The sequence below is a fragment of the Perca fluviatilis genome, chromosome 15 (assembly GCF_010015445.1).
Source record: "Perca fluviatilis chromosome 15, GENO_Pfluv_1.0, whole genome shotgun sequence".
NCBI lineage: Eukaryota > Metazoa > Chordata > Actinopteri > Perciformes > Percidae > Perca > Perca fluviatilis.
The window spans coordinates 4,293,505-4,304,156 of record NC_053126.1 but is presented as its reverse complement, the minus strand read 5'-3'; the positions used below and the strand labels follow the sequence as shown (position 1 = coordinate 4,304,156).

At 42.7% G+C, this 10,652-nt stretch overlaps 1 protein-coding gene across 5 annotated transcripts in view; it reads left to right on the top strand.

Moving 5' to 3' along the window:
• Positions 1–497: 497 nt before the first annotated feature.
• The window catches only part of LOC120574358 (myosin-10), an 87,827-nt gene continuing 77,672 nt past the window's right edge, over positions 498–10,652 (top strand). For 3 of the 5 annotated variants that reach the window (XM_039824648.1, XM_039824652.1, XM_039824651.1), the window contains exon 1: positions 3,234–3,578. In XM_039824648.1, the coding sequence (XP_039680582.1) occupies positions 3,234–3,578 (345 nt within the window). Of the gene's footprint in view, positions 871–3,200; positions 3,579–10,652 lie in introns of those variants that run through there. The other 2 variants (XM_039824650.1, XM_039824647.1) reach the window with 1 other exon arrangement.

Below are 10,652 nucleotides of genomic sequence, written 5' to 3'. Positions count from 1 at the left end.
TAGGAAAAAAAAGAAATTCTACATAAAGAGGAACAATGTTCTGGACAACAGCCTTGTAACTATTAAACAATATGTTAAATATCTCACGTACCCCCTGCAGTCCTCCAAAGTAGCCTACCCCTAGGGGTACACGTACCCCCATTCGAGAAACACTTTAATGTGTGCCCTTTGAATGGCAAAAGCCACATGTGTCTTTCTTTAAACTTAAAAAAAAAAGTTGTTTAGAATGAAGACCTTGGTATCAGATGGTATACCAGAATGTTCTGTAGTGATAATGCAACATATTTTTGGAGCAACAGTTGCAATATCGATCTATTTTTGCATACAATGTCATTGGTTTGCAAATTGGAGGGTTGGTTTCTGTCAGCCAATGACGGAGAGGGGGAGAGAAAGACCGCAAAGTGAAAGCCCAATTGTCTCCAGGCTGCATCCAGTGGGTGTGTGCGATGCATAGATATTTGGGGGATAGATTTAAAAAAGCCTTAACTGAAGCATAACGTCGTCGTAAAACCCTCATCAATGTGTTTACGTTCGTGACTTAAAGGCATCTAGCACACACGGCCCGCATTTCTGCTCGGCAGAATCACCCCAGAGGGTGCCACAGCGGTGTGTTCATCTGCGTGGTCACTCTCTATGTGAGCACAGTCCATCGTAGGCGGGCACAGCAGCGGTCAAGTGTGCTCGGGTTAGGAGGGGCCCCAGTGTAGAGGTAGCGCCGTGCCTGTTGTGGTGCATACCGGAGCCCCCGATACATGCCTGCGGTTCAGTCGCGTGGAGCAACTAGTCGCACACAGGGTCGCATCAGGGGGAGACGTAAACACGGACTGCTCGGTGAACGGGATCTGACCGCTGCTTCGCTGACTACACCAGGTGAGTTCATTATTATTGTTCACCGCGAGGACGGGGGGTGAGAGCGCGCGCGCGAGAGGACGGGGGAGCACAGTCCGGGATAGAGGATGCACGGAGGTCTCTCTGGAAACTTAGTTTGACTGTGACGTTGGTCATTATTTAGGTAATTAGCTCACACACTTTTTAATGTGAGGTAGCTGACCCGTTCCCCCGCTAGATAAAAGGTAATGCAACTCATAATAGAGAACAGAATAAGTGCTATTTAGCTCAGCTGTTGTATAAGCTCCACCATGTGTATAGACAAATGCAGGTTGGCAGGTTGATATTATGTGGACGAGGCGGATGTGTGTTAACAGTGGGTTATTTGCTTTACCGCAAGATTTCTAGACGAAGAGGGGACTAATGTGCCATTCACGACGTCCGATCTGCCGTTAAGCATACGCAGTATGCGCATTGCTAATGTCCAGACCCGTCCAGTGAGAAGTCGTGCTGACCACCAGACCTACACTAAAAACTGGGTTTTGAAATGTAGTTCAAGTTTTAATTCGTGTCACCGTTCAGGGATACATCACATCAGTGTGTCCTGTGCGTTACTTTGTTATTACACCAGCTTAGGGCTGGGCAATATATCGATATTATATCGTGATATCGTCTGAGATTTTGGATATTGTAATATCGTGATATCACATAAGTGTTGTCTTTTACTGGTTTTAAAGGCTGCATTACAGTAAAGTGATGTACTTTTATGAACTTACTGACTGTTCTAGTTGTTCTATTATTTGCCTTTTCCTCACTTAGACATTCTGTCCACATTACTGATGATTATTTATATAAAATCTAAGTGCGAAGATATTTTGTCAGAGCACCATGACATTGTCAACCCTACAATATCGCCGCAATATCGATATCGAGGTATTAGGACAAGAATCTCGTGAATCTCGTGATATCTGATTTTCTCCTTATCGCCCAGCCCTACACCAGATATGAGGAGGTGATTTGTTATAGGGCTGCAACTAAGATATTATTTTCATTGTCGCTTTATCGGTCGATTATTTTCTCCATTAATCAATCAGTTGTTTGGTCAATACAAATTCAAATAAAGAAAGAGGAGTGAAGAAACTAGAAAATATTCACCTTTAAGAAGCAGCAATCGGAAAATTTTGATAGAATTTTCATACAAAAAGCGACAAACAGATGAATCGATTATCAAAATAGTTGGCGATCAGTTTCATAGTTGGAAACTAATCGATTAATCTTTGCAGCTCTAATACCTTCTATTAGACATAATGATCTGTTTGTAATGTGATTGGTCATTCAGTCTTTAAATATGTGTAGTTACATAAAGAAATAAGAATTAAGAGTGCTCAAAATATGACACTCTAAAAAGTGAAGGTTAAAAACTATTATTCCTCTGTACTGGTCACAGAGGGTGCAACGTAGAGGGCTATTAGAGAATTTTAAAGTGCACATGAGGTGTGTATTAGAGCTGTTGGAACGAATTCCGAAAGTTGAATATAATACGAATTATAAAAAAAATCAATACTATTCGAATGGAGGAATTACTATTCGAATGAGATTTTTTTTTATAAATATGTTGGCTAACCTTAGCTAATCTCCCCCTTCTCATGTCATGTCTGATGAACAATAAGTTACGGGAGTGAGAAACACAAGGCATTGTGAGCTAACGTTACGTACCGAGTAACGTTAGTACAGGGGGGAGTGACAAGCTGCGGCTGGAAATCGGAATAAGGATGAGAAATTGTTTTAACATGACTTTAAAATCGACATCCACCGAGCCAAAATGCTTATGTTATCAATAGTTAGCTCGTTCTGGTTTCCAAACTGCGTCGCGAGTTAAAGGAGCTTATCTGGGAGTCTTCATGGAGACAGCTAAAGTTAATGTTAGCTGCTCTACAGCTGTCAGAGTTGGCTTCGACTTCATATATTACCTTCTAACAGCTCAGTAACGTTACAATCTGCAAGAAACAGGTTGCTTTTAAATCACTTAAATCATGCTCATGGTGGAATATAATGTAAACAGAGAGCGGCGTGCCAGAAATGCAATGCGCCATAATGTAGATCCCCTTTAAGGCCAGGCTGATGTTGGAAGTCCCTCTAGTGGCCAGAACGTGTAACAACTACATGCTTACTGGCATTGACAATGCATAAACCTGAGCTGTGTAGTACATATTAATAACAGGCTGCATTTGAAAAAATTACAAAATTACAAATGAAATTTAAATGGTTTTATAGAGGAAGATTGACAGCTTTGGTGTGTATTATGTTTCTGTTATTTCATATCTTACACGTAATGTCTAAGGTGCCAATCCCTGCTCCTCTGTCTGTTCTAGGTGGCCACATTGCTCTGGTAAACCCCAGGTAAGATGTCTCATCGGAGTGGGCAAGAGGACCCAGAGCGGTACCTGTTTGTGGACCGGGCTGTGGTTTACAACCCAGCCACGCAGGCTGACTGGACAGCCAAGAAGCTGGTGTGGATCCCCTCTGAGCGCCATGGCTTTGAGGCGGCCAGTATCCGGGAGGAGCGTGGCGAGGAGATGCTGTTGGAGCTGGCTGAGAACGGGAAGAAGGTCGTGATCAGCAAGGATGACATCCAGAAGATGAACCCGCCCAAGTTCAGCAAGGTGGAAGACATGGCCGAGCTCACGTGCCTGAATGAGGCGTCTGTGCTGCACAACCTGAAGGACCGCTACTACTCGGGACTCATATACGTGAGTGACAGGCCTTCAAAGATGTCTGTGTTTTTGTAACAGTCTATACTTTCCACACACAGGGGAACGGTTAACTCAAAGATCCCCTGGTTCTCACAGCTGTAGATTGAATTTCACTCCTAGTTGTTATAATTTAGAAATTATGGGCAGTTTTTCTGCTTGTGTGCAGACTAGTCTTAACTTTTTAGCCGTCTGTCTTTTACACTGTTGTGTGAACGTGAGATCTGATCTTTATCCGTCTTTGTTTGGGAACAGAGAGGACATTTTTTTGCTGTTCTGTATGAATCCTGACCCCCCCCCCACACACACACACACACACACACACACACACACACACACACACACACACACACACACACACACACACAGTATGAGTGGCAGATCATTTAACCATTGCCAGACTTTTTCCTCGACTGGATCTTGTCTCCCTATTGCCCCTGGGTTACCTTCCCCCCATGGCTTCTCTCTCACCTCAGCCAAAGGCAGGCCTCCTCCATAACACTACTGGTTTCAGTTTGTTTGTCCTGCTCTGTGCTCCTACTGGTTGCCTCGTTTGATCACAGCGATGGCTTGACCTCTCTCTCTCTCTCTCTCTTCATAACATGCCACTGTGTAAGACTTAACTAATGTAATTTGGCCCAAAATATAGGGTAATGAATTATTTTGTCACCTCGTCTTTTAGCCTTGAAATCTAGTGCCATGTACACACTAATATAGATCAGTTTGAAGGTGCTGCTTACATGCGGAAGCGTTCACCATCAACCTTTACCCTAAGCCAGCAGCTATAACCCATATCAAGATAACCTTATGTTATATATATTATAACCTCAGTTTTAAAAAGTTCAGTTTTCCTCATCCACATGGCAGCACAAGACGAATGTTTTTAAATGTATTCAGCTTGTAAAGTAGTTTGGAAAAGCTCTGATATAAAAAAATATAGATATGTTTAAAAATGTAATCTCAGATGAATCTGTAAAACTAGGCAGCGCTGCATAAATATAAACCAAGATTCTGTTACTGTATTGCATATTTCTGCCCTAAAGTGTTTTTAGAAATATATTTTAGCTTACCGTTTGACTGTAATACGACATTGTTTGTTCCCAGTCGTTGTCTGGTACGGCACAGTGCATTCTGGTAGTTGTAGGTTCTCTACCTACCTTGTGAATGTGAATACTGTACCACAGGCCCTTTTCTCGTTTTTTTTCCTCTGGCCATGTAGCACCAATTAAAACGAATGTTTGCACCATTCGACAGCCCAGTTTTATGAAAAGACCCAATACTTCAATAATAATGTTACACTTCTGCATTTATCACGGCCAACGTTCATAGTTCGTTCATTCATCCGTGCCACTGCATTGCCACCGTCCCTATAATCCAGTTTCACTACAGATGGAGCTGCTGTGATGTTCTGGTAATGATCTTGACCCATTTAGGGACATGTTTTCCAGGAATAGAATGTGGGTTGGTTATCACCTGAGACACTGTGGTTCAGGGACTGCAGGGGAAAATGGTTGCACTTATGATTTATCATCCTCACAAGACGTGATACAGCATCAACACTGACACTGACAGATGAAGTCTATCCATTTGTTAATACATTACAAGTGTACAGTATGGGCTTAACATAAGACTTGAGGTCAAAAGGTGAGTTTCAGTTTAGTCACATAGTAAGAACTGAATGCCTGGGTAAAAAGAGTGGTATTATTAATATCCCATATGCCTTGAATTGACATGCCAGTGCCTCTGTTCCCCCCTCTTAATTTTCTCTCTCATACCAAAGTGTCATGGTTTCCTCTTTTTCGTGGTTCAGAATTGGCTTTGGAGCCTTTAAATTTGCCCCTTGGCTAAGAGAAATTGAAAACATGTGTCTGACAGTGTTGGTTTTCTATCAGGAAGAGAATTTCCGAACGCTTTTGAGCGTATTTGACTTACCCCCCCAGAGCTCAGCTACATCTACTGCAGACATTATATAATGCCTCCCCCATGCTGTGTTCTTTGTCGACTTCCATATCTGAATCATAGTGTGATCAGCATCTGTTAGAGTCTACTAAAAGTTGAGGCCAGTCCACACCAATTCTTTATGTAAATCTTTACCCTTTTTTAAGGTTTGGTTTCACTGGGCATGCATGCTGTGCAGTCCATAGCTCACTTCACTTTCAGATATAAAAAGGGTCTCTCCATCCCTTTGTAATTAAAACAAATAATGGGCACAGTTGACATCTCTAGCGATGTTATGTCATTTGCTTTTGTCCTCCATTGTTAAACATTTGAAAATGTAAGTGAATGTAGTGGATTATGGCCCCCGAATTGAAATTTCAAAGTCAGACTCAGCACCTGCCAAACTAAATGAATCAACCCAACTATTCTATCAAACCCCCTGACACACACACACACGCACACACGCACACATACACACACACACACACACACACACACACACACACACACACACACACACACACACACACACACTTTTTAGACTACAACATTTTTTGTCACATAGAGCAAACATCTCCTCACTATTCGCTAGCTGCCTGTCCCCTGAACACACTGTAAAAAACGTGGTCTCTGTAGGCAGCCCAGGCTCCACAAACTGCGCCAACCTGCACCACCAAACATAACAAACAGTGTTCCAGCCAATAACTGACAAGAAGGATTTGGGGGTGGGGTTAGTTGCGCGGAAGGGAGGGGGAGGGGACGGGATGAGGAGGAGGGAGGGGCGAGCTAGCCTCCGTTTTGTTTGAAAATACTTCGAACGTTGACAAGAAGTGACGTCACCCAACGTCGCTTAGAGCACCTTTAAGCTATGGGTGGGGGGGGGGAATCGATACAGCATAGTATCGCTATATTTTCCGTGGAAATACTGTATCGATCTTTTATTATATACAGTATGTGTTGGTCAGTCTGTCTGCTTGACAATCCCATTTTGCAGCAATAAAATTGAAGTGAGATGAACAGACAGAGAAATTTATCTTTTTAGATAAAACAGATGTTGACAAAGTTTCCTTTTGGGGACATCATTTGAAATTGGGAAAAATTTGAAGTTGGAAAAAGGTAATCAATTGCAATACATCGCAGAATATTGCAATATGTTTGAAATCGCAATAATATCGTGTCATGACATAAGTATCGTGATGATATCATATCGTGAGGCCTCCGGTGATTCCCACCCCTACTCCCAAACTACAAGTGAGTCTGTTTCTCTCTGCCGTTAGCTCTGAAAGCTGACATTAGCTAACTTTAGTGCTTGTTGTAGCAGACCTCTATAACCCCCCCCCCCCCAATGTTTAAATAAAGGAATTCATGTTAAAGTATTATTATTATTTTCTTCTTCTTTATTTTACACACCGTGGTATCAACTTTATTGAATATTGTGTACTTTTGTTGGAATCAGTACCGACTTTTTTTTTTAGATTTTTATTATCGTGACATCCCTAGTTCGGTTCACTTTAGGTGAGAACGCAATTCGACCCAAATATAGGAAGTGCTTGCTTTGTACTAGCCTGACAAGGCAGACCCACATCAAGATGTTGGGTCTGGGAACTCACCATTGGCAGGGCTCAATCCGAGGGGCGGGATAAACGGGTGTCTTTCAAATTCCCTCTGCACGCAATAGGATAGCGCTACAACCAATCAGAGCAACGCTAGTTGATAGATTCAACTGTTGCCGTATCCGGTCGGCAAATCTCTGAACACATCTTCCTTTTTTAAGAATGTCAAGAATGTCAGTGCCGTTCTTTGTTCTTTTCTCAAAGAAAAGCTGAACTCCAAGTCTTCCAGAGTTGCGGCCAAAGCCGATTCCAAAGACCGCTGTTCTCCAGCAGCAGCAGCCATCTTCTTGGTTTTCAAGTAGCAGGGAATACACGCGGAACCGTTGCAACTCTGTCGTCATTATGTTAAGCCCGCCCACCGACTCTATACACGATGTGATTGGCCTGACTAGAGTTTGGTTTTTCCAGCTTGCAAGCCAACTGAGATTTGCTAGACGAACCTGGCTGCAAATTACATTTGCTGCTGCTAGAGTGCATCTAAATATCTAGGCTAGGAAGTGCTGGAACCAGCCTGCAATGTCAACCTTGCACACTGTTTATGGACTTATATATGATTTAAGGCCGTTAGTAATGATAGAAAATATGTGATTATGATGTCTCCATCTGTGTGAAGTTACTCGGCCTGTTGAGCCAACTCATTTATTGTAGCAGCTTGTGTGAGGCGGTGAATCACAGGCTAACCGCAGTGCTACACACAAGGCTACGCCACACTAGCGGGGCTACAAGCAGGTCTTTGTGTCGATAGATAAGCCTCAGCTGTCAGAAAGCCTCAGCATTCTTCCATGGCAAAAAGGCCGTCCGTCTGTCTGTCTCTTGCCGCCCACTTCAGCTCTGCTGCTGCTCAGTGTCCGTCCTGTCTTCACCAACTCGACCCCCTTTCCCACACTCCCTCTGTGCTCCACTCCTCTTCCCTGCCTCACTGGTCCTGGACTATAATGACGTGGACTTTTTGTCTTTCTTTCTTGCATCTTGACTAGGGCTGCAACTAACGATTATTTTCACTATCAAATAGGTTGCCCAGTATTTTCTTGATTAATCAATACGTCTATCATATGCAGAAAGTATTGTAATGAAAAATGTCCATCCCAGTTTCTTAAATGTCTTTAAATATCTTGTTTTGTCAGTCCAAAGCTCAAATATTTTCAGTTTACTATGATATAAAACAGAAAAGAAAAGGAAATCTCCATATTTGAGAGGCTGAAAACAGCGTTTTCTGCCATTTCTGCTGATCGATTAGTCAACTAATCGTTACAGCTCTAATCTTGACCTCATCGTATTTCTCTTTTTTGGGCTTCAAATGCTAGATGTATGCAAACTTGTCCCATTTTCTACTCAAAACTGTTGTATTTTCTAATGCTGGATCTGCTTCAGGGCAACAGGTAAAGCAGCATAGAAAAAAAAATTGCACAGTCATGCTCATTCTGATGCCCCTGTGGAGAGAGATTATTTACATGTTTGAATTAAAGCCACATGTGGTCTCTCTTTCTGCAGGACCCTGATGTAACCTTTGACATTCTGTTTGCTTTTCTTGTCACCATGATTCTAACAGACACAAGCATGAATTCCTGAGTATGAGTACCGGTATGCATCGAAATAGAAAGCAACTGATTCATCCTGCATTTAAATGAACTGCAGTATTGGTTTTAATGGCCCACCCTGCTGTAAAAATTTAGTGAGCAAGAATTTCCAACTTATTAAAGCTGGAGAAAAGCAGAAGGTGTCCCGCTGCTGTCGGTGTATAATATAATACCATGTGTCCCGGTGTATATAAAAGCCCAGTCTGAGGTATTCGGAAAACGTTTGTAATGAAATCACCAGAGCAAAGTGCTGTCAAGGGAATGGTCAAGGTCTCCTCCCCACAGATCGATGGCACTGAGGCTGCCTCTGCACCCAGAGTGCCCTCTCCGGCCTCTGCAGTGGAGAAGGGGCCTATCCACGTGGGCACGCTGCCTGACTGATCAGAGATGGCAGATGGGGTCGGCTGTTGTGTCTGCTGTTGCCTATGTGTTGCTCAGCTGTTACTAGGCCACGCCATCCCCTCCCCTGGATCTGATTTCACAGTGGAAATATCACCTCTTTCCTTGCGGTGTGGCAGGCGGTGTTGAGTTGGCCGTATGCTCTCCGCTAGCTGGCAGAAGTAGTATTAAATGTCCTTTATTGTGCAAGATTTGTCATAATAATTCTTGGAGGGGAAGCAGCGTTGCAACAAGCATGCAACAAGTACTCCTCTTTTCCTGGTGAGGAAAATATCTGTTTGCGGTTATTTTGACTGATATTGCGATATGATTCACGATATTGGAGGGTAATGATCATTTTCGTATCATTATTTTCATAGAGATTGGGCGATTAATAAAATCCAATTTAGATACTTACTTATACTAAGTTAAACTTACATAAAAACCACAGTCACATTCATCCACTGTTGTTATTCATAGAGATCAGATTATGTTTCCCAAGCAATGAAAATAAATGAACTGACCTTACACCGATGCACCATTTCAACTCTAGTGACTGCTTGTTTAGTGCTCTGTGCAGGATTATGCATCATCATCATGCATATAGAGACATGATGCAGCAAATTACAATGTCCCCCTTGAACCCTTTAGCAGCCTGGGATAGTCCAGGTGTGTGTTTTTTTGCAGCCTTTCCCAGCTGCCACATTGCTGCATGTAGCAGAACCAAAGACAACAGAACACATTTATTGCAGCTCCAGTTTCTAGATAAAGGGGATATACATTTTTCATTATTCTTGAAAAGAAAAGGAGAGTAGAGAGTTAGAATTTCAGCAGGCCCTCTCTCTCTCTCTCTCTCTCTCTCTCTCTCTCTCTCTCTCTCTCTGTCTGTCTGAGCTCTCTGTCTGAGCTCTCTCCTACAATTTACAGAAAGGCTGAGAACACGATTCACTGTTAGTTGCTTCTGAATTGGATTGGACCTGAGGGAGCTCTGTCAGCTGGATCATTGCTGCGCTCTTCATTTCACTCTGCCTCCTTCCCATCCTTCTTTTTTCTACCCCTTTCTGCTTTTCTTCTGTATCAGCGCTACAGAGCATCAGTTGCTCAGTGCTGACTGAGTCTCCTACCTGAGCCGTTATGTAACGGTTACAGTATGCCGTCTGCTCTCTGGGGCCTCTTTGTGAACCTATGGCTGCTGAGTCACTCGTGGCACGGTGCCCTCACTCGGCTTTGGATGTAGTTTTAATTATGAAGCGGATGTCTGATGCTTTGATATGGAAAAAGATCAGTCTAGGACACAGTTTTTCTAAATATTACATATTTGGTTATTGGCTGTACTGTATTACGGTGTGATGCCATTTATTGGCAGCGGGAGTAAGGCTGCGTTCACACTCACTGTCAGACTGCAAAAACATCTTTTCATTCATTTTGAATTAGGGCTGTTGGAATTAATTCCGGAAGTTGAATATAATTCAAATAGTAATAAAATCAATACTATTCAAATGCTGAAATTACTATTCAAATTAGGGATGCACCGATCTGACTTTTTCAGTCCCGATGTCTGGGCTTTG